The sequence below is a fragment of the Pelodiscus sinensis genome, unplaced genomic scaffold (assembly GCF_049634645.1).
Source record: "Pelodiscus sinensis isolate JC-2024 unplaced genomic scaffold, ASM4963464v1 ctg141, whole genome shotgun sequence".
Classification (NCBI taxonomy): Eukaryota; Metazoa; Chordata; order Testudines; family Trionychidae; genus Pelodiscus; species Pelodiscus sinensis.
This window is the reverse complement of record NW_027465906.1, coordinates 20,115-42,286: the sequence shown is the minus strand read 5'-3', so window position 1 is coordinate 42,286 and position 22,172 is coordinate 20,115. Positions and strand designations below refer to the sequence as shown.

The following is a 22,172-nucleotide window of genomic DNA, read 5'->3' as shown; positions in this document are numbered from 1 at the left end:
GGCATGGTGACAGATGGGCTGGGGCTGCAGCCAGCTGGCAGGAGCCCTTCGCCCCCCCGGCCTTTCATCTCCCTCCAGGGCACACGGGTTGGAGCATCGGCTGCCCCCGCGCCAGCCCCTGCTGCGTGGGACGGGACCCCTTGGGGCTCTGCACATCACTGCCAGGGCACTGCTAGCCCCCCCAGCCCTCCTCTGCAGCTAATGCCACAGGGGCTCTCGTCCACAGCCTGCGCTGACCCCCACACCCAGGCAGTGCTAGGGGGCACTGGGCTGCAGGGAGCAGGGCGGGGGCAGCAGGGGGTGCGCTCCCTTGCAGGCAGGGCTGGCCCTGGGGCCGGCACTAGGGGGCGTTGGGCTGCAGGGCGGGGGCAGCAGGGGGTGCGCTCCCTTGCAGGCAGGGCTGTCCCCGGGGCTGGCACTAGGGGGCGCTGGGCTGCAGGGCAGGGGCAGCAGGGGGTGCTCTCCCTTGCAGGCAGGGCTGTCCCCGGGGCTGGCACTAGGGGGCGCTGGGCTGCAGGGCGGGGGCAGCAGGGGCTCCCCCCCGTCCTGTGCTGCACCCCACACCCCAGTGTGGTGCTACGGGGGCAGAGCTGCTGCCTTTTGACCAGACTTCAAACAACGTCTTGCCTGGGCCGCTGGGTGCGAGGCAGGGGTGTCGCTGGCAGCTGCCCCATTGCAGCACGGTGGGGACGTCCTTGCCCCCCTGAGGTGCCCAGGCAGCCCGGTGCCAAGGGGCCTTGGAGCCCATGGTGGCGTCATGTGCTGCACCCCAGCTGCCGCGTCCCACCCAGGGTGGCTGCATGTCAGTGGGGGAGGGGCGCTGGCTCCATCGCTTTCCAAGGCTCTCACAGAAGCGTCAAGACACCGGGCCCAGCTCCAGGCGCTGGCCTCCACCGGCCCCGGCCCCGGCCCCGCAGAGAAAGGGCCGCGCTCCCCGCCCGCTCGCCCAGGTGAGCCTGCTCCTGGAGGGACGCCCGCCCATGGCCCGGAGCTCAGCCTGGGAGCATCCCCCGGCCCCGTGCTGAGAGCCTGCCCCAGCCGCGTCCTTCCTGGGGAGGCCCAGAGCCGGGAGCTGGAGCTCCCTTGCCCGGGCGGGCGGGGGCGGAGGCGCAGGTCGCTTGACAGCCCGCAGGCTGCTTGGGGTCTGCCAGGGCAGCAGCGGCGCCGCGCCGAGTGGCTCCGCCAGAGGGCAGTTAGCACGGCTCTGGGGGCAGGCAGGAACCCAGCGGCAAAGGGCAGGAGAACACAGCGCCTCCTAGGGGAGGAGAGAGACACTGCGGGAACACAGCGCCTCCTAGGGGAGCAGAGAGACACTGCGGGAACACAGCGCCTCCTAGGGGAGGAGAGAGACACTGCGGGAACACAGCGCCTCCTAGGGGAGGAGAGAGACACTGGGGGAACACAGCGCCTCCTAGGGGAGGAGAGAGACACTGCGGGACCACAGCGCCTCCTAGGGGAGGAGAGAGACACTGGGGGAACACAGCGCCTCCTAGGGGAGGAGAGAGACACTGCGGGAACACAGCGCCTCCTAGGGGAGCAGAGAGACACTGCGGGAACACAGCGCCTCCTAGGGGAGCAGAGAGACACTGCGGGAACACAGCGCCTCCTAGGGGAGCAGAGAGACACTGCGGGAACACAGCGCCTCCTAGGGGAGCAGAGAGACACTGCTGGAACACAGCGCCTCCTAGGGGAGGAGAGAGACACTGCGGGAACACAGCGCCTCCTAGGGGAGGAGAGAGACACTGGGGGAACACAGCGCCTCCTAGGGGAGGAGAGAGACACTGCGGGAACACAGCGCCTCTTAGGGGAGGAGAGAGACACTGGGGGAACACAGCGCCTCCTAGGGGAGGAGAGAGACACTGCGGGAACACAGCGCCTCCTAGGGGAGGAGAGAGACACTGGGGGAACACAGCGCCTCCTAGGGGAGGAGAGAGACACTGCGGGAACACAGCGCCTCCTAGGGGAGGAGAGAGACACTGCGGGAACACACGCCTCCTAGGGGAGCAGAGAGACACTGCGGGAACACAGCGCCTCCTAGGGGAGGAGAGAGACACTGCGGGAACACAGCGCCTCCTAGGGGAGGAGAGAGACACTGCGGGAGCTCCGCAGAGACCCCTGCACAGGAGCAAACCCTCCCGGCTCCCGCCCGAGGGAACGGAGCGTGAGCAGCCCAGGCAGACCTCGGGGCATGTAGGGACTCAGTAGACCCAACCCACCGATCCCCAGCGGGGGGCTGGCCTGACAACCCCTCCCATTGCACATGAGGGGAGGGGACGGGGACCCCATGCAGCCTTCTCAGCCGCCACGGAGCAGGGCATGGGCTGGCTGCTGCATTTCCTAAGCCAGAACGTGCTGTATCCAACCACCCCAGGACAGCTCTCTGCATTAGCCCCCCCCTCCCCCGACCACCGGAGGGGGCTCACCCCAGGGACTGAAGCCAATGCCAGATGTGATTACCTTTGAGAGGCCTAAATCAGCCGTATAGGGACTTTAAATTCTTTCTCACCAACTGATTTAGTTCAAATAGCGTTCAGTTTCCTTACGCTGACCCTTTAAACAGGAAAATGCAAATGACCATTGGCAATGGTTTAAGACCATTTTGCTAGGGAAAAAAAAGCCCAACTCAGAGAGCCAGTAAAGGCAGCTATTAAACAAAATGGGTGGGGATGTTTACAGTAAGTAATATTGATTAAAAGCTAAGAATGGTAGAAAATTGATAAGGGAAGCCCCTTCCCTTGGGACCCCCTCTGCCCTACACAGCCCCGCCGCTGCCCAAGGGACCCCCCTCTGCCCTACACAGCCCCGCCCCTGACCTAGGGACCCCCCTCTGCCCTACACAGCCCCGCCGCTGCCCGAGGGACCCCCCTCTGCCCTACACAGCCCCGCCCCTGACCTAGGGACCCCCCTCTGCCCTACACAGCCCTACCCCTACCCTAGGGACCCCCCTCTGCCCTACACAGCCCTGCTCAATCCTCACTTTCCTGCTTCCGCCCTCTGGTGCCTCCTCACCAGCCCCTGCCTTGGCCCCTGCAGACCCCCAGGTGCCCGGACGTGCTCCCTGCCACATCGAGGCTGCTGTGCGGACACCTCCCCACAGACTGCCAGCCCTGGCTCATGGCCTTGGGCCCTGCTCCGGGCCGGGCTGGTAGCCTGTGGCCACAGGACATGGCCCCGTTCTGTCCATACAGCGCCTGGCGTGCTGGGCCAGGGCAGGCAGCATGAGGGGTGGGGTGAGCAGTGGGAAGAAGCTGGCTGGGGAGGTAAAGGTGCTTCAGGGGTACCGGGCCCTGCCCGGGGGGCTCCCCCACATCTGGGCCTGCACAGCCTGCAGGCCACGGCTGAGCCCTGCTGCAGGCGCCAGGTGGGGCTGGGCAGGGGGCCAGGAGCAGGCTCCCAGTGCCAAGGCAGAGCTGGCGGCTGGCCCGACTCCCCACCTGTGCAGCCTGTGGCGAGGGCGGTGCCCAGGGCTGCAGCAGGCAGGGCAGGGCACAGGGACCTCCCCTGGCTCCAGGCCCGCTCCCTGCCGGGTGCCGGACAGAGACGTGAGGCTGTGCAGGCTCCAGGCTACTCGGCTCAGCTCCCCCGTGTGCCGTGGGGCAGCCGGCAGCCGTGGGAGAGATGCCGCGCCCGTTGGCCACCGTGCTCCTGGCCCTGGCCCTGGCAGGGCTGCCGGCCGGGGGGCAGGACCACGAGCATGCCAGCTGGCCGGCCCCGAGCGAGCGCGGCTACGCCAGGCCGCCGCAGTGCGTGGACATCCCGGGCGACCTGCCGCTCTGCCAGGGCCTGGCCTACGCCCGCATGCGCCTGCCCAACCTGCTGGGGCACGAGTCCCTGGCCGAGGTGAAGCAGCAGGCCAGCGGCTGGGTGCCCCTGCTCACCAAGCGTTGCCACGGAGACACGCAGCTCTTCCTCTGCTCGCTCTTCGCGCCCGTCTGCCTGGACCAGCCCATCTACCCCTGCCGCTCGCTCTGCCAGGGGGTGCGCGCCGCCTGCGCCCCCCTCATGGAGGCCTTCGGCTTCCCCTGGCCCGACATGCTGCTCTGCGCCCGCTTCCCCCTCGACCAGCGCCTCTGCATCGCCCCGCAGGCCGGGAGCAGCCAGCCCAGCCCGCCGCCAGGTAACGGGGCAGCCCGGGCGCCTGCCGGGCTACGGGGGGCAGGCAGGGCCCCTGCCGGGTAACGGGGGGCAGGCAGGGCCCCTGCCGGGTTACAGGGGGGCAGGCAGGGCCCCTGCCGGGTAACGGGGGGCAGGCAGGGCCCCTGCCGGGTTACAGGGGGGCAGCCAGGGCCCCTGCCGGGTTACAGGGGGGCAGCCAGGGCCCCTGCCGGGTAACGGGGGGCAGGCAGGGCCCCTGCCGGGTTACAGGGGGGCAGGCAGGGCCCCTGCCGGGTTACAGGGGGGCAGGCAGGGCCCCTGCCGGGTAACGGGGGGCAGGCAGGGCCCCTGCCGGGTTACAGGGGGGCAGCCAGGGCCCCTGCCGGGTTACAGGGGGGCAGCCAGGGCCCCTGCCGGGTTACAGGGGGGCAGGCAGGGCCCCTGCCGGGCTACGGGGGCAGCCAGGGCCCCTGCCGGGTTACAGGGGGGCAGGCAGGGCCCCTGCCGGGTTACAGGGGGGCAGCCAGGGCCCCTGCCGGGTTACAGGGGGGCAGGCAGGGCCCCTGCCGGGTTACAGGGGGGCAGCCAGGGCCCCTGCCGGGTTACAGGGGGGCAGCCAGGGCCCCTGCCGGGTTACGGGGGGGCAGCCAGGGCCCCTGCCGGGTTACAGGGGGGCAGCCAGGGCCCCTGCCGGGCTACGGGGGGCAGCCAGGGCCCCTGCCGGGTTACAGGGGGGCAGCCAGGGCCCCTGCTGGGCTACGGGGGGCAGGCAGGGCCCCTGCCGGGTTACAGGGGGGCAGGCAGGGCCCCTGCCGGGTTACAGGGGGGCAGGCAGGGCCCCTGCCGGGTAACGGGGGGCAGGCAGGGCCCCTGCCGGGTTACAGGGGGGCAGCCAGGGCCCCTGCCGGGTTACAGGGGGGCAGCCAGGGCCCCTGCCGGGTTACAGGGGGGCAGGCAGGGCCCCTGCCGGGCTACGGGGGCAGCCAGGGCCCCTGCCGGGTTACAGGGGGGCAGGCAGGGCCCCTGCCGGGTTACAGGGGGGCAGCCAGGGCCCCTGCCGGGTTACAGGGGGGCAGGCAGGGCCCCTGCCGGGTTACAGGGGGGCAGCCAGGGCCCCTGCCGGGTTACAGGGGGGCAGCCAGGGCCCCTGCCGGGTTACGGGGGGGCAGCCAGGGCCCCTGCCGGGTTACAGGGGGGCAGCCAGGGCCCCTGCCGGGCTACGGGGGGCAGCCAGGGCCCCTGCCGGGTTACAGGGGGGCAGCCAGGGCCCCTGCTGGGCTACGGGGGGCAGGCAGGGCCCCTGCCGGGTTACAGGGGGGCAGGCAGGGCCCCTGCCGGGTTACAGGGGGGCAGCCAGGGCCCCTGCTGGGCTACGGGGGGCAGGCAGGGCCCCTGCCGGGTTACAGGGGGGCAGGCAGGGCCCCTGCCGGGTTACAGGGGGCAGGCAGGGCCCCTGCCGGGTTACAGGGGGGCATCCAGGGCCCCTGCCGGGTTACAGGGGGGCAGGCAGGGCCCCTGCCGGGTTACGGGGGGGCAGGCAGGGCCCCTGCCAGGTTACAGGGGGGCAGGCAGGGCCCCTGCCGGGTTACAGGGGGGCAGGCAGGGCCCCTGCCGGGTTACGGGGGGGCAGCCAGGGCCCCTGCCGGGTTACAGGGGGGCAGGCAGGGCCCCTGCCGGGTTACAGGGGGGCAGGCAGGGCCCCTGCTGCTGGGTAGCGGAGGAGGACCAGGGCCACCACCGGCTGACAGGGAGAAGCAGGGCCCCCGATGGGTAATGAGGGGCAGCCAGGGCCCCCAACAGGCAGGCAGGACCCCGACAGGAAACAGGGAGCAGCCAGGCCCCCCCATGACAAGTAGAAGGGGGTTGGCCAAGTCATCCTGTGACAGGCTGGATCACAGCAGACCCCCTGGGGTCATCACTGGGTGTGCTTTCAAGCCACTGAGCCCGCCGTCCTGCCCCTGTGGCTTCCCACCACCCTGCCTTGCTGGGCCAGGACTCTGGTCTCCCCTAGCCAGGGTACAGAGTTGGGGTAACCACCCCCTGGCAGAGCAACACAGACACCGAACCCACTCAGCTCTGGGAGAGCCTGAGGCCCCTGGCAGCACCCAGGAAACCAACCCCCACAAGGGACTAAACCCCCAATAAATCCATCTCACTCTGTGTCACGGGTTGCGGGGGGTCCCCGGGCCCTGCGCCCCCATCCGCAGCCAGAGGGGACTCTCTGGCGGCAGGTAGAAGAGAAGGGTTATTGGCTCCCAGGGACAGGGTGTAGCTCAGACTTCTTGTTACAGGCACCGGGAGCCGTCAGTACAATCTATTCCAGGAAAGGGGGGCCCAGAGCCCCAGCCCTGGGTCCTCGCCCCGGTCCTGCAGGCCACCTAAGCTCCCCTCTCCCCCAGCCAGCCGAAAACTAACTCCCGCTCCCAGCCACTGCCCGCAGCCCCCCGGCCGCCCGCCTCCTGTTTTGTCCTGCTCTCAGGCCCCAGGTGCTGCCTGCTGTCACCGGGTCCTCAGGCTGTGAGAGACTGAACATACTTCCCCAGTGAGTCCTGCCCGGCCTCCCCCTCCTCATGCATACAGTGCTCGGGGAAACTGAGGCACGCACACTCCTACTCACACTGCAGAGCAGCCTAGGACAGTCGGAATTGCACACACAACAAAGCAACCAGCGAATGTAGCAACAGAGTGAACACAGGACGACAAGAGTGTGTCACACCCCGTGTAAAAGTTTTCCACAGAGAAAGCTCGTAAGTTCACCCTCTGGATCAATGAGAGAGGGATGCACAGTTGTGGCTCTCCCCTCCCCCAGGTAACAAAAATTACACTGGGCTTGATAACAACCAAGTGGTGTTGTTAATTTCAGAAAGTAGCATCAGAGTGATTGCAAGAGAAAATCCAAAAAAAAAAAGCCGGGGTCTGTTTTGGGACTGGCTCTGTTCAATATCTTCATCAACAATTTAGATATTGGTATAGAAAGTACGCTTGTTAAGTTTGCAGATGATACCCAGCTGGGAGGGGTTGCGACTGCTCTGGAGGATGGGTCATAACTCAAAACGACCTGGACAAATTGGAGAAATGGTCTGAGATTATTAAACTTCATCCTATTTAAGACAAATGCCAAGTGCTCCACTTAGGAAGGAACAATCAGTTTCACACACACAGAATGGGAAGCGACGGTCTGGGAAGGAGGACGGCAGAAAGGGATCTAGGGGTCATAGTGGACCACAGGCTGAATATGAGTCAGTGTGATGCTGTTGCAAACAAAGCAAACATGATTCTGGGATGCATTAACAGGTGTGTTGTGAGCAAGACACGAGGAGTCATTCTTCCGCTCTGCTCTGCGCTGGTTAGGCCTCAATTGGAGTATTGTGTCCAGTTCTGGGCACCACATTTCAAGAAAGATGTGGAGAAATTGGAGAAGGTCCAGAGAAGAGCAACAAGAATGACTAAAGGTCTAGAGAATATGACCTATGAGGGAAGGCTGAAAGAATTGGGCTTGTTTCGTTTAGAAAAGAGAAGATTGAGGGGGGACGTGATAGCCGTTTTCAGGTATCTAAAAGGGTGTCATAAGGAGGAGGGAGAAAACTTGTTCATCTTGGCCTCTGAGGATAGAACAAGCAAGGGGCTTCAACTGCAGCAAGGGAGGTTTAGGTTGGACATTAGGAAAAAGTTCCTGCCTGTCAGGGTGGTCAGACACTGGGATAAATTGCCCAGGGAGGTTGTGGAATCCCCATCTCTGGGGATATTTCAGAGCAGGTTAGATAAATGTCTGTCAGGGATGGTCTAGACAGTATTTGGTCCTGCTACGGGGGCAGGGGACTGGACTCGATGCCTCTCGAGGTCCCTTCCAGTCCTAGTTCTCTGATTCTAAAACAGCCAAGGAAGTTACTAAGCCAGACTCAAACACGCGCCTAGTTCGAATGCCCCAGGAGAAATGCTGCAGCACAGTCCCCGCCCCTCGCCAGGTAAAATGCCTCCAGGCGAGCGGGTTTTGGCTCTGGCCTGGGTCTCCAGCTCTCTGTGGCTTCAGGGTTTCTTGCTGGGCGGGAGCAATCGCTGTGCATCTCTCCCTTTCTTTGACGAGGGGCGAACCGTCCCCCCGTTGGCAGCATCCTCCTCCTGACTCCCCATGCCCTGCCCAGGGGGGTCACCGGCAGCCGGGCCCAGGGTGGGATGCAGCCAGGCAGGGAAGGGAAGGGGCTGCGCCAGGCAGCTGCTCACCTCCCCCGCATCCCCACAGCGTCCAGGGTCTGCCCGCAGTGCGAGACGGAGCAGAAAGCGGAGGGAATGATGGAGCAGATGTGTGCTAGCGATTTCGGTGAGTGGGAAGGGGGTTCCCCTCCTATGGATTGGCCTGGGGCATGGGGGCCCCTCCCTCTGGCCCAGCTGAGATTGGGGCCATGGCAGGGGCTGTGCACGGTGCTGGGCAGAAGCCTGCTTGCTGAGGGAGCTGCAGGCCCCAGGTCTAGCTCCCAGGGCTGGCCTGGGGGCTGCCTGGTGGCCAGGTCAGGGAGGTTGGGGTGGTCTGGGGTCTGCTGGGGGAGCTGAGCCAGGGGCTGCATGTGGCCAGGCCAGGGGCTGCCCAAGGGCTGGGGTTGACCCGCAGGGGGCTGGGGGAGAGGGGCCAGGGCAAGGGGGCTGCTCAGGGAGCTGGGCTGGGGGGCATTGTGGCTAGGCAGGAGTCCTGGGGGGCCAGGCTGGTCCAGGGGAGCTGGAGCTGGGGCACTGGGCCAGAGGCTGCCTGGGGGGCTGGGTCGGAGGGACTATGTGTCAGGGTGGTGGAGTCTGCTGTGGGGCTGGGCTGAGGATTCCCAGCAGCATGGGGAAGGGTTAGGGCTGGGCCAGGGGGTTGGTTCCAGGCCAGGAAGGTGGAGGGCTGCAGGAGGCGGGGCCGGCCTGCGGGGGAGATCTGTGGGTGCAGGGGGTGGGGCAGGCTCAGGGAAGGGGGGTTTAGGGGTGCAGAGGGCTGGACTCCCGGGGGGGCTCTGGAGGTGCAGGGGGTGGGGCTTCCCAGGGGCTACAGGGGGTGGGGCCTGGGGTGCAGGGCTACCTGGTGACTACAGGGGGCGGGGCTGCCCAGGGGACTGGGGGCTACAGGGGGCAGGGCCTGGGGTTCAGGGGGCAGGGCTGCCCGGGGGCTGCGGGCTACAGGGGGCGGGGCCTGGGGTGCAGGGCTCCCCGGGGAGGTCTGGGGGTGCAGGGAGCAGGGCTGCCCAGGGGGCCTGGGGGCTGCAGGGGGCGGAGCTCCCCGGGGAAGTCTGGAGGTGCAGCGGGTGGGGCAGCGGGCTACAGGGGGCGGGACCTGGGGTGCAGGGCTCCCCGAGGAAGTCTGGAGGTGCAGGGGGCGGGGCTGCCCGGGGGCTACAGGGGGCGGGGCTCGGGTGCAGGGGGCGGGGCTCCCCGGGGAGGTCTGGGGGTGGGGGGGCTGGGGGGCTGCAGGGGGCGGGGCTCCCCGGGGAAGTCTGGAGGTGCAGGGGGCGGGGCTCCCTGGGGAGGTCTGGGGGTGGGGAGCCTGGGGGCTGCAGGGGGCGGGGCTCCCCGGGGAGGTCTGGGGGTGCAGGGGGCGGGGCTCCCCGGGGAGGTCTGGGGGTGCAGGGGGCGGGGCTCCCCGGGGAGGTCTGGGGGTGGGGAGCCTGGGGGCTGCAGGGGGGGGCACTGGCCCGGCCGGACGCAGCTCCCACCGGCCCCGCTCCCCGCAGTGCTGAAGACGCGGCTCCGGGAGCTGCAGGCGGAGGGCGGCGAGCGCCGCCTGGCGGCCGCCCCGAAGAAGAAGCTGCTGAAGCGGGGTCCCCTGCAGCGCCCCGACACCCGCCGCCTGGTGCTGCACATGCGCAACGCGGCCGCCTGCCCCTGCCCGCAGCTCGCCGACCTGCGCCGCCCCTTCCTGGTGCTGGGCCGCAAGGCGGGCGGGCGGCTGCTGCTGGGCGCCCTGTACCGCTGGGAGCGGGGCAACCGCGAGATGCGCTTCGCCCTCAAGTTCATGTTCTCCTACCCCTGCCCCCCGCGCTGGCCCCAGCTCCCCGGGCCCGAGCAGCGCTAGGGGAGACCCGGTCCTCGCTGCCGGCCCGCCCCCAGAGCCCCCCCCCGCCTGCCCGCCCCCCCGGTCCTCGCTGCCGGCCCGCCCCCAGAGCCCCCCCCCGCCTGCCCGCCCCCCCGGTCCTCGCTGCCGGCCCGCCCCCAGAGCTCCCCCCGCCTGCCCGCCCCCCCGGTCCTCGCTGCCGGCCCGCCCCCAGAGCCCCCCCGGTCCTCGCTGCCGGCCCGCCCCCAGAGCCCCCCCGGTCCTCGCTGCCGGCCCGCCCCCAGAGCCCCCCCCGCCTGCCCGCCCCCCCGGTCCTCGCTGCCGGCCCGCCCCCAGAGCCCCCCCCGCCTGCCTGCCCGCCCCCCGGTCCTCGCTGCCGGCCCGCCCCCAGAGCCCCCCCCCGGTCCTCGCTGCCGGCCCGCCCCCAGAGCCCCCCCGGTCCTCGCTGCCGGCCCCCCCCCCGGTCCTCGCTGCCGGCCCGCCCCCAGAGCCCCCCCGGTCCTCGCTGCCGGCCCGCCCCCAGAGCCCCCCCCCGGTCCTCGCTGCCGGCCCGCCCCCAGAGCCCCCCCCGCCTGCCTGCCCGCCCCCCGGTCCTCGCTGCCGGCCCGCCCCCAGAGCCCCCCCCGCCTGCCCGCCCCCCCCCCGGTCCTCGCTGCCTGCCCGCCCCCAGAGCCCGCCCCCCCAGGTCCTCACTGCCTGCCGGCCCCCAGAACCCACCTGCCCGCCCCCCCTCTCCTTGCCGGCGCCCCCCAGAGCCCCCACCTGCCTGCAGGGCCACCAGCCCCCCCCCACACACAGGAGCAGGCGGCATTGAAGGACGCTCCATGTTGCCCCACCCCCGTCTCAGGCCACCTGTTTGCCCAGCGCCGTCCCCAGCCCGCCAGTTACAGCTGGTCGGGCACCGGGTGCCAGTAGCTCCAGGTCCCTGCCCCCCGTCGCGTGGAGCACGTAACCCGGTGCCCGGCGGGGGCAGGCTGCGCCGTGGGGCGGGCCCGGGCAATAGGGAGGAGTGGGGAGCGGTCAACCCCCACTTCCCGTTCCTCGGCCGTCTGGCGAACAGCTCCCCAGGGCTGGCCCGGATCGCCCTGCTTGGGGCTCGGCCCCCGCCCCTCCCCAGCCCCTCCCCATTGCTGCCCAGAGCCCTGGTCCCCTCCCCCATCACCCTGGGCCCGTCGGGCCCCAGCAGGGGGCGCTGCACGCGTTCCCAGGGTCATTGGCGGCACAAGGCCCGGCCAGCCAGAGCTGCAGTGAAATAGGACACCAGGCAGCGAGCGGACCGGCGGGACGCCCTGCCGCAGGACGCTGTGAAGGCCAGACTGGAACAGGACACAGTCCTGGGGGAGGGTCTGTGAATAGTTGTTAGAGGCTAGGGGCAACTGCCCTCCCCAGCCTGGCTGTGTGCCAGGGCTGGGAATGGGTGAAGGGGAGGGATCACCCAATGGCTCCCAGTTCTGGTCACTCCTTCTGGGGCACCTGGCCTTGGCCCCCGTGGGCAGGCAGGGCCCTGGGCTGGATGGACCACGTGGCACAGCACGCAGGAGGGCCTGGCCCGGCAGGGCCTGGGGGAGGATCACTGAGGAGTGTGGGCAGGACCCTTGCCCAGCAGGGCTGCCCCCCCGCTTGGGGTGGGGCTGCCTGCCCCCAGGAGAGCTGAGGCCATGGGCCAAGGCCTGCTCAGGTCCCCGGGCTGCTGCTCCTGCAGCAGGGACCCCTATGCCCCTTTGCTGCACCCAGCAGGTGCCCTGTGGGAGCAGCAGTGCAGCCGGGTGTGGGGCCTACCCCACAGCACCCAGCCCCAGGGGTGAGGATCCATGGGGAGCTGGTGCTCTCTGGGCACATGGGAAAGGCCCAGGGGTAAGGGGAGGGAACACAGCTAAGGCAGGGCCCCGGGCATAAGGGACACAACCCTCCCCCTACTTGCTGAAGCCAGATGCCCTCTCTCCACCCCCACCCATCAGAGGCTTGGTTACCTGGAGACTGGGCTACAGCCCCCCATGTGAGGCTGGGGCCAGTTTGGCTGGGGGCAGCAGGGCACAGAACAAGGTAAATTAATGCACCAGGTTGGGCAGAGGCAACGTGGGAGTTTCCATTTTGTAGGAAGTGTGTGCCTCAGTTTCCCCTCTGTAGGAAGTGTGTGCCTCGGTTTCCCCTCTGTAGTGCCTGGCTAACCAGGTGAGGGCAGGGCTCCCTGGCAGCTGGGGCACCAGGTTATAGAGAGTCCAATAACTAGCAAAGTGTCCAGTGCCCACAGCAGATTAGAGGGGACGTGGCTGGGGGACAGGGCTCTCGCAGTACCCCACCTGTGAGCAGCAGGGAGAGGCCTGGGTCCCTCACTGTGGGCAGTCGGGGAAGACAGCGGCCACTGCAAGTGGGGCAGAGCAGGCACCAGCCACCCTGCATGGCCAGGAGATGAGCCCCAACTGCTGCTGCTCCCAGGCCTGGGCAAGGCACAGGCTAGGGGTTCAAAGGGGCAAGGCTGTCTCCTGTGCCCAAGGAGCTGCGAGAACGTGGGCATGGCTGGGGGTAAACCACAAACCTAGGACCCCTGCCAGTGCAGCCCCAACTCTCAGCTGCACAGCACGCTCAGCCTGTCACTCAGGGCAGCAGCAGCCCAGTGACAGCTGGGGAAACTGAGGCAGGGAGCAGAGGGTTTCCCTGGGTCCTGCTGAGCTATGGAAAGTGGCTCACACTGGATCCAAGCCAGGGCACACTTGGCACAGAGCCTGCTGCTCCCAGCACGGGGCCAACACTTCATACAGCCAAGCAGGAGGGGCAGGGCCTGGGTACTAGTCTCCCTGGAGCAGCCCCACAGCTGTTGGAGCCTGGCTCCCCCAGCCCATCCCTCCACCCCTGCTGTGAAGTAGCAGGAACCCCCTTGCCTGTGGCTGCACGTCATCTGTCATCCTACTGTCCTGTAATAACTGTGCGTATGTGCCTCAGTTTCCCTGGGCACTGCAACACGGTGGGCAAGGAGGGGAAGGATGGGCACGATCATTCCGGGAAGAATGGCAGGCTGAGGGCCAGGCGACAGCAGCAACCCCCAGCCTGGGAAGGGGAACAAAGGAGGAGGTGGGAGTGACTCCAGGCTGCAGCCTAGGGGGCGGGTTAGTCTGTGGGAGGGGGGAGAACAGGGCCCCTTCTCCCCCAGTGGGACGGTGCTGACAGCTCCCGGCTCCCCTGACAACTCTGTGCTACATGGCGTTCTGCTCACCCAATAAACCTGCTCTACTTGCTGGCTGACCACGGATTGGGGGGCAGGGCACCCCCAGAACAGGCACCAGGTGCCCCCGCAGGGCATGGTGCAGCCTGGGGGCCCCTCAGCAATCGCACACAGGGGCACAGGAGCCAGCTGCCAGAGACTTTTATTGGTCCTCTCCAGCAGCGCTACATCTCGGCAGAATTGCCGTGCACGGGGACGGGGACGGGCAGGGCCCTGCTGCCCTAGATACGCTACCAATCCCCACCCCACTCAGCAGCCCCTGCCCCCAGGGAGTCCCCCACGCAGTTGTGGGGGCAGGGGAAGCCAACTGGGAGCCACCCTATGCCAAGCAGGCAGCCCCCAGGAAAGGGGCTACAGTCAAGGGGCCTGTTCCAGCAGCCCCCACACTCCGCCATGCCCAGCCCAGTTCTGTGGCCCCTGCCTATTCCACGCCCGGGGCAGGCGGTGTCAGCTCAGAGCACAGGAGTGAGCCAAGGAGGACACAGCTAGCACAGGCTAATTTCCATATGGTTAACCGTGTGGCTTTGCCAGTCCCTGGCAGTCACCATGAGCTGCCTGGGCTCCTGGGGCACTGCCCTGTCTCCTAGGGGTACCTGGCTTCAGCCCCAGGCAGCAAGGGGTTAACTTCTCCCCCCTCCCCCCAGGCTGGCCAGGACCCTACAGCCACCTCAGCCCAGGGGCTGGGCAGGGAAGGGGGGGTCCCAGCCAGGCAGGACACTGGAGCTCTCCTGCCCTGAGCAGCCAGGCTGGGCAGGCACCAGATACACCCCCAGTGGGGGGGGGTCGCCTCTGCTCACTTGACGAGCGCCTGGTTACACAGCGCACAAACGAACACCATCTCCCTCTGCGCGTCCGGGGCTGCAGAGAAAGGAGCCATCAGAGACCAGCCCCCTCCTCCCCATCACTGCCCCCCAGACCCTGCCATCACCAACAGAGCCCCCCGCGCTACAAAGGGAAGGGAGCCAGCAACAGCCCCAGCACGTTTCCCAGAGCCCTGCTGCTGCCCCACTGTCTGGACAAAGCAGGCTGGAGTAGCCGGGCACCCCCCGCCCCAACCTCCTACCCCTCCCCACAGCACCCCCTGCTGGGCGAGGCTGGAGTAGCCAGGCACCCCCCACAGCCAGGGCTCCTGTCCCTCCCCACAGCACCCCCCGCTGGGCGAGGCTGGGGCTGGAGTAGCCAGGCACCCCCCACAGCCAGGGCTCCTGTCCCTCCCCACAGCACCCCCCGCTGGGCGAGGCTGGGGCTGGAGTAGCCGGGCACTCCCCACAGCACCCCTTGCTGGGCGAGGCTGGGGCTGGAGTAGCCGGGCACTCCCCACAGCACCCCTTGCTGGGCGAGGCTGGGGCTGGAGTAGCCAGGCACCCCCCACAGCACCCCTTGCTGGGCGAGGCTGGGGCTGGAGTAGCCAGGCACCCCCCACAGCCAGGGCTCCTGTCCCTCCCCACAGCACCCCCCGCTGGGCGAGGCTGGGGCTGGAGTAGCCGGGCACCCCCCACCCCAACCTCCTACCCCTCCCCACAGCACCCCCTGCTGGGCGAGGCTGGGGCTGGAGTAGCCAGGCACCCCCCACCCCAACCTCCTACCCCTCCCCATAGCACCCCCTGCTGGGCGAGGCTGGGGCTGGAGTAGCCAGGCACCCCCCACCCCAACCTCCTACCCCTCCCCACAGCACCCCCTGCTGGATAAGGCTGGGGCAAGAATAGCCAGGCACCCCTGCCAGTTCCTGCCTCACCTCCAGCCCCACTCACCTGTGGCTCCCATGAAGGATTTGGGGACCTTGTAGGAGCAGCACCGGGAGCAGAAGCTGTTTCCGCAGTTACTGCAGCTCCGCTGGGGAGAGACGCCAGACATACCATGAGTGTCGCGGCAGCAGGGCCCTGCTCCAGGCAGGGTTGGCTGGAGATCGGCCCCTGGGCAGGGGCTGAGACCCAGGGACCTGACGACAGCAGACAGCGCAAGGATGAGGGAGGTGGGCTGGCCCCAGCCCCACTGGCCAGTCTGCCAACCCAGGTCCCAGGTGGAGCCCTGCCAATCCCTGGATTACCATGGCTCGTTTCCACGGCTGCAGACACACAATTGTGCATCCGCACAGGGCTCTGCCCACGGGCTCTGAGCACCTCAAACGCTGCCATCCCTAGGGCAAGGTGCTCGCGGCCCAGCGGGCACCCGCTCCCAGCCTGGCACAGCACAGGCCAGACCATGGAGGCTGCAGGGCAGCTGAGGAGTCGCAACGAGACCACGTCTGCACTCGAAATAGGGCGGCATCTGACTGGCAGCGCAGACACTCCAGCCAAGGGCAGCCAGCCTGGGTCGGCGGGGGTATGGCTTTGCCCCGCGGAGCTGCCGCACGGCCTGGCATGCAGCTGAACCCAGATCTGAGGGGAGGGGCAGGGCCCTGCAAAGGACGCTGGGGCAGTGCCCAGAGAGCAAGGCCCGTGAGACCCGGGCAGCCTGCTGGCACGTTCCAGGAGTCAACCCATGCGGGCACAGCCCTGGGCGGGACCACTGACTGCGGCACACGACAACGAAGAGGCCGGGGAGGGGGGGTCACACGGCCTGGCCCCCCCGCCCTGAGGACAGCAGGCAGGACTCACCCTCTTCTTGAGCACGGAGAAGGTAGCGGTGCAGCCCGTGCAGCTCCCTAGAGGAGAGGGAGCGCGGAGTCAGGCTGGGCACCGCCTGCGGCAGATCTGCCCCAGACACCTGTCAGGGAGGGGGAGCTCAGCCTGGCTCGTCCCGGCTGTCCAGGGCCATGCCCCTGCCCAAGGCACCCCCGCCTGGCACACAAGGCTAGGCAGCCTCAGCGCAGAGACAGGCTTCCCCACTTCGCCCTCAGCCTGGCCAGGGCTGCCAGCGAGGTGCCCCAGGAAGGCCTGGGCCCTGCGGCTGCCTGGGAGAGCCATAGGATGCCACCCAGCGGGCAGGAGCCCATCCCAGGGGCTGGCAGGGGGGCTGTGGGGGCCCCTCCCTGCTCACAGCTGGTGCCCAGGCCCCGCCTACCGAAGTTGTTGCTGGGGTAGCGCTTGCGCAGCCGCTCGGTCAGCCGGGACACCTTGCTGCGGATCACCTCGTTCTTGCTCATGGCGCCGCCCTCCGGGAGGTCGGAGTCGGCCGAGCACTGGGAGACCTCGTCGTCCTCCTGCCAAGAGCGGGGCTCAGCCAGGGGCTGCGGCTTGGGCCCCGGAGGGCAGAGCAGCCCCCGGCCAAGCCACTTGGAGGCTGCGGGGCAGGAGCTGGCGGGGGCTCTGCTGCCGGCCCACAGGCCGCCCCCCACCCCGGTACTCACCATGGCCAGCTGGGTCTCCTCCCGCCGCGTGGAGAGAAGAGAGGAGAGGCGGTAGCCATGGGACAGAAGCAGCAGGGCCCCTCGCCCAGGCACAGCCCGGACCCCAGCCTCTCCCCAACACGCCAGGGCCTGGGGCAGGACTCCCCGCACGGCCCCTCCCATTCCCCGCCCCGCTCGCACTCCCCAGCGCCCTCCAGTGGTGGCTCAGTTCAGGGGCGGGACCCCCCGCGCCTCTGTGGACGCACCTCGATAGCATCTTTAAACTCCTCGTCCGGCTCCGCCTCCTCCGCCTCCTCCACGCTGCCAGGCGTGAGGTCCTGCGGGGGACACGCCCATGTCACTGCGCCTCCAGAGCCGGGGCGAGACGCCAGCAGCCCCAGGGAGCGGCATGGCCCAGAAGGGAGCCTGCACCAGGGGTGCGCGGGTCAGCGGGGTGCAGCGAGCAGCCCAGAGCCCAGGAGCAGGGTCTGCCCCAGCCCCCCACCCTGAATGGGGCACAGGGAGAGGCGGGTCCCCCAGGGTCCCAGCCCAACCAGCAGATCCCTTCATGCTCCCCCGGCTCACCTCGGTGCTGGTGGGTGTGGGGGTCCAATCCGCCAGGGTGCCCCCCCCTTCTGCCTCGGGCTCCGTCAGCTCTGGGGTGCTGGCCAGGGGCTGCGTGCCTAGGTGCTGCTGCACGGCAGCCTGCATCTCCAGCAGCACTGGGGATAGAGGGTGTCAGGCGGGTCACATTGGGGTGCGGCAGCCCCCAGGCCACCCCAACCCAGGGCCAGAGGGAGAGAAGGGCCCATGGCAGGGGGGCTGCTGGGGGCAGCCATGTATCCGGCACAGGCCAGGGGCATGGCCCCTGGCAACCCCCCCCCCCCCCCCGCTGTGTACGGAGCCCGCGGTGGGGACTCACCACGGCAGAAGTGGGCGTTCCCCAGAAAGAGGGCACTGTTGATCAGGGCCAGCACCCAGCACAGGGGCAGCAGGTACAGGACACAGAGGGAGCCCAGCAGCGCCCCATAGAACCTGGGCAAGGAGGGACCAGAGCTCAGAACAGTGGGAGCAACTTGGATACCCCTCCCCAGTGCACCCCCACTTGTCCCATCCAGGGCAGAGCCCCCCCCCCACTCCCTCCGCCCAGTGCACAGCCCCCCTGCAACCCGACTGGTTTGTGCCCCCGCCGCCCTCCGGGGTCCAGTCCACGGACTTGCACTGCACACTGGCACTCTTCCACAGGCCACACACCCCCAGAGCTGCCTGCCCAGCGCCCAGCCCCTGGGGAGCCCCCCCGGGCCAGGGGCAGACTTACTGGGAGGACAGAGCGGGGTTCTCCCAGTGCAGCACGCGGTACACCCCCTCGCAGGCGCTGCACGCCCGGCCCAGCACGCCCTCCAGCTGCATCAGGCTGGAGAAGGAATAGGAGCATCAGGGGTGCCCACCCTGGGCACAGACCAGCCCCTCAGTTATGGACCCCCCCCCCCCCAAGGGACACATACCACCCGCATCAGCCAGGAACTGAGCCCAGCCCTGCCTCCCCCAGCCACACCAGGGCAACTGGCGGGACATCTGGGGCCAGCTCAGTCAGACACCCAGCCCAGGCCGGGCTCAGCAGATGCTGGGGCAGCAGGGAAGCAGCCAAGGGGCAGGTCATAGCTAGGGATTCAGCCCGAGAACGGAGCCTGCCCCCAGTGCGCAGTTATGGAGCAGTCAGGCCATGCTGCAGTTCCCCACCCCCGCTCCACAGGCCTGGGTCCTGCCCTCCCCCCCCCCCCCGTGAGCCCATCCCACTGGGTCGAGGGGCACCCCTGTGGGGCGCTAGGCAGGTCCAGCACTTACAATCTCTTCACCTCGGCCAGGGCTTCATGGCGCGCCAGCCGCACCTGCCGCAGGTCCTCACGCCGCACGCTGTGGTAGCTCCGGCGCAGCAGCTCCGGCGCCGGCGGGCAGGCCCGGCACGCCTCCCCCAGGTAGCCCAGCAGGGCCGGCACCAGCACCAGCAGGGCACCCAGCACGAACCAGGCAGCTGCAAGAGCCAGGCCGGATCAGGCCCCCTGGCCAGCAGAACCACCATGGGCTAGGCTGGGCTCCAGAACAGGAGAGTTCTAGCCCTGCGCCCATGGCCCCCACCCCAGCTGCCTCCTGCCCAGCAAGTCACCTGCCCTGCCACCCTGCACAAAGGGCCCCGACCCCCACAGTCCCTGCCCCCCTCACCCTGCCCAATGCGCCCCGACCCCCACAGTCCCTGCCCCCCTCACCCTGCCCAATGCGCCCTGACCCCCACAGCCCCTGCCCCCCTCACCCTGCCCAATGCGCCCCGACCCCCACAGCCCCTGCCCCCCTCACCCTGCCCAATGCGCCCTGACCCCCACAGCCCCTGCCCCCCTCACCCTGCCCAATGCGCCCTGACCCCCACAGCCCCTGCCCCCCTCACCCTGCCCAATGCGCCCTGACCCCCACAGTCCCTGCCCCCTCACCCTGCCCAATGCGCCCCGACCCCCACAGCCCCTGCCCCCCTCACCCTGCCCAATGCGCCCTGACCCCCACAGCCCCTGCCCCCCCTCACCCTGCCCAATGCGCCCTGACCCCCACAGCCCCTGCCCCCCCTCACCCTGCCCAATGCTCCCCGACCCCCACAGCCCCTGCCCCCCCTCACCCTGCCCAATGCGCCCTGACCCCCACAGCCCCTGCCCCCCCTCACCCTGCCCAATGCGCCCTGACCCCCACAGCCCCTGCCCCCCCTCACCCTGCCCAATGCGCCCCGACCCCCACAGCCCCTGCCCCCCCTCACCCTGCCCAATGCGCCCCGACCCCCACAGTCCCTGCCCCCCCTCACCCTGCCCAATGCGCCCCGACCCCCACAGCCCCTGCCCCCCCCACACACGGTCACCGTGCCCAATAGGCCTTCCCCCCCACGGTCACCCTGCCCAATGGGCACTGCCCCCCACCCCACAGCCCCTCACCTTCCGTCAGGGTGAGCAGCAGGAAGTTGAGGGCCAGGCAGGTGAGCAGTGAGCACAGAGGCATCTGCCACCTGCAGGGTAGAGCCAGGTTAGGGGCTGCCACTAGGCTGGTGCCTCGCCCCTCCCCCGGAGCAGCACCTACCGCAGCAGGAAGCGGATCCCCTCCCAGGCGTCCTGCAGGGGCTCCAGGTAGATCTCCAGCCGCTTGGAGGACACCACCAGGTTGAAGAGGTCGAAGGCCGGGGACTTGGGGGGAGCTGGCAGCTCCACCTGGGCCTCGGGCGGGGCAGGGCCCCCTTCTGGCCCCTGCCCCCCAGCCTCACGCTCCGGCCCCTGCATGCTGCACACGGGAGTCAGACCCCCTCCCGCAGGCCCCAGGTGAGGGGACGCGCTGCCCTGCGGGGGCCCTCAGGACCTGGGGGAACATGGGAGGCTGTGGGGCAGGTAGGCCGCAGAGCCCGCCAGACCCCCGCTTCTGCCCCACAGAGCCCGTGCAACAGGCTCCTCGCAGCCCCTCCCCGCCGCCAGAGCCCAGGGCCGCCACAAGCCTCCCCCGCCGGCAAACTGCCCCGGTAAAACCAGCTGCCCAAGTCCCGTGGCATCGCGGCTGCGGCCAAGGGCTGGACGGGGAGCTCCGGGGCCAGGTCTGCCCCACGGGCTGCAGACGAGACGAGACCCACATCGGCTCACCTTCCCCACGGGGCTCGGCTCAAGTAACGAACCTGCGGCGCCCAACATGCCAGCCCCGCCCCCCAGGCACCCCGCAGCCCCCGCCAGCCCCGCCCCCCAGGCACCCGCCAGCCCCGCCCCCCAGGCACCCCGCAGCCCCCGCCAGCCCCGCCCCCCAGGCACCCGCCAGCCCCCGCCCCCCAGGCACCCCGCAGCCCCCGCCAGCCCCGCCCCCCAGGCACCCGCCAGCCCCCGCCCCCCAGGCACCCCGCAGCCCCCGCCAGCCCCCGCCCCCCAGGCACCCGCCAGCCCCGCCCGCCAGCCCCCGCCCCCCAGGCACCCGCCAGCCCCCGCCCTGAGGCCCGCGCTCCCGGGGGCGGGGCTCACCTGTCCGGCCCGCACAGTGTCTTCCGGGCAAGGCCGGAGCGAGCACCGCCGCTTCCTCAAACGTCACCCCAGACACGCCCATTGTCCGTGACAGCCAATCGCGTGCGGGGCTTGGCGGGAAGCTCCGCCCTCATCGCCGGCCTTCCCTTAGTCCCCGGCTAGTCTTCGGCGTCCGGCCCCACCCCTAACGCCTAGTCACGCCCCCTCTTTGGTCCGGCCACGCCCCCATGGCCTAGCCACGCCCCGTCCATCCCCAGGGCCACGCCTCCAGAATGCAGCCCACGCCATCCCAGGCTAGCCCCTCCCGGCCCTGCAGCAGAGCCAGCGCCCAGGCCAGGTGACATGGCCCTGCAGGGCTGCCCAGGCTCATCGCTGGCCCCGGAGCCTCCTGTCCGGTTACAAGCTGGACACGGGCACAATGTCAGCCCTGAGTCCAGCACGGGAGCAGGGTCAGGCCTGTGTCCAGCCGTGGTCCCCCCGGGCTCCATGCACTCTGGGGGCCACCTCAGCCTGGGCCAGAGATCCTCTCCCCCCAAGAGCCTCCCCAAAATTCCCTGCACCCCCAGCTCTTCCCACTGCCCCTCCTGAGCACTTCCTGCCTTTCCCCACTTGCCATGTTGCTCCAGTCTCTTTCATTCCAGCCTGCATTGTCCATCCCCGGCCTGCTTCCTCAGCTGGACTCAGGGATCCCAGCTCTGGGCGGGCAGCAGTGTTTAGTGGTTAGAGCAGGGGACTGGGTGCCAGGAGTGCTGGGCTCTATTCTGCAGTCACTGCCTGGCCTGGAGAATAGCCACTCTGGGATGGGGGGGTTACACACAGGGCTGGATTAAGGGGGGGGCTTGCCAGGCAGCTGCCCAGGGTGCCAACCTATGGAGGGCACCTGATGGCAGCTGAAGGGGTGCCGTGTGACTGGCCATGCGACGGCCCCTTAGAGCTGCAATCAGGCGCCACGTGCCCGATTGCAGCTGTAAAGTGCGCAGCACGCCGGGGGGCGGGGCCACGCATGCGCCGTGTGCCCGGGGGCCGAGCCGTGCATGCATCGCGTGCCTGCTGCCCAGGGCGAGGGAATGGCTCGAGCCGGCCCTGGTTACACAGAGCCCCCATCATGGGGAGCCCCTCCTCATGGCCCAGGGTATAAAAGGGCCCTGCAGGTTCCTCCTTTTGTCTTCAATCCGGCTCCCCCTCGGAGGCTCTGTGCTAGGAACCGAAGCTCTGAACGCAGGATCCAGTGACCCTTCCCGGCTGCGGACGCTCCCCAAGACTCGGCCTAACCGAGCAGTTTGTTACCCCCCACCCGTAATTCTTTACTTAGGTCCCCAAGCACAGGGGGCTATAGTGATGCCTGGCGCTACAGGGGGGAGGGGCTGGGCAGGTGACTCATGTTGCTCATGATGGGGGGGGCTGGAGTTTCCCCCGTGACCTAGTGGGGGGCTGTCCACTTCGTAACCCGGCGTTCCCACCCGGCTGCACTGGGATGTGAGACTCCCGCTGACACCCCCTTGTGTGTTGGCCCAGACACCTCCGCCCAGCCTGAGGCCATAACAA

At 69.1% G+C, this 22,172-nt stretch overlaps 2 protein-coding genes across 3 annotated transcripts; one reads left to right on the top strand and one right to left on the bottom strand.

Moving 5' to 3' along the window:
• Positions 1–3,425: 3,425 nt before the first annotated feature.
• Positions 3,426–10,199, top strand: SFRP5 (secreted frizzled related protein 5). The gene is made up of 3 exons (XM_075916358.1): positions 3,426–4,117; positions 8,336–8,413; positions 9,795–10,199. The coding sequence occupies exons 1-3, from the start codon at positions 3,619–3,621 to the stop codon at positions 10,133–10,135; spliced, it is 918 nt and encodes a 305-aa protein (XP_075772473.1). The 5' UTR covers positions 3,426–3,618; the 3' UTR covers positions 10,136–10,199.
• Positions 10,200–13,841: 3,642 nt separating this feature from the next.
• ZFYVE27 (zinc finger FYVE-type containing 27) lies at positions 13,842–20,770 on the bottom strand. Of its 2 annotated transcripts, none has more exons than XM_075916360.1 (12): positions 20,628–20,770; positions 19,714–19,986; positions 19,572–19,642; positions 18,448–18,634; positions 17,921–18,016; positions 17,525–17,637; positions 17,188–17,324; positions 16,869–16,940; positions 16,338–16,476; positions 15,932–15,978; positions 15,086–15,167; positions 13,842–14,192 (listed from the first exon to the last, which is right to left on the bottom strand). In XM_075916360.1, the coding sequence occupies exons 2-12, from the start codon at positions 19,908–19,910 to the stop codon at positions 14,128–14,130; spliced, it is 1,206 nt and encodes a 401-aa protein (XP_075772475.1). In that variant the 5' UTR covers positions 19,911–19,986; positions 20,628–20,770; the 3' UTR covers positions 13,842–14,127. The 2 variants fall into 2 exon arrangements, with proteins under 2 accessions (XP_075772475.1, XP_075772476.1); XM_075916361.1 differs by lacking the exon at positions 20,628–20,770 and adding an exon at positions 20,262–20,411.
• Between the last annotated feature and the right edge of the window lie 1,402 nt (positions 20,771–22,172).

Bases quoted from the DNA above. Each gene is read 5' to 3' on its own strand.
- ZFYVE27 (XM_075916360.1), bottom strand. From the start codon at position 19,910: ATGCAGGGGCCGGAGCGTGAGGCTGGGGGGCAGGGGCCAGAAGGGGGC. The intron at 16,477-16,868 runs GTGCGTCCACAG...CGCTCTTGGCAG, and splicing joins AGTTTAAAGATGCTATCGAG to GAGGACGACGAGGTCTCCCA. The intron at 15,168-15,931 runs GTGAGTCCTGCC...GTCTCTCCCCAG, and splicing joins TCTCCGTGCTCAAGAAGAGG to CGGAGCTGCAGTAACTGCGG.
- SFRP5 (XM_075916358.1), top strand. From the start codon at position 3,619: ATGCCGCGCCCGTTGGCCACCGTGCTCCTGGCCCTGGCCCTGGCAGGG. The intron at 4,118-8,335 runs GTAACGGGGCAG...GCATCCCCACAG, and splicing joins CCAGCCCAGCCCGCCGCCAG to CGTCCAGGGTCTGCCCGCAG. The intron at 8,414-9,794 runs GTGAGTGGGAAG...CGCTCCCCGCAG, and splicing joins GATGTGTGCTAGCGATTTCG to TGCTGAAGACGCGGCTCCGG.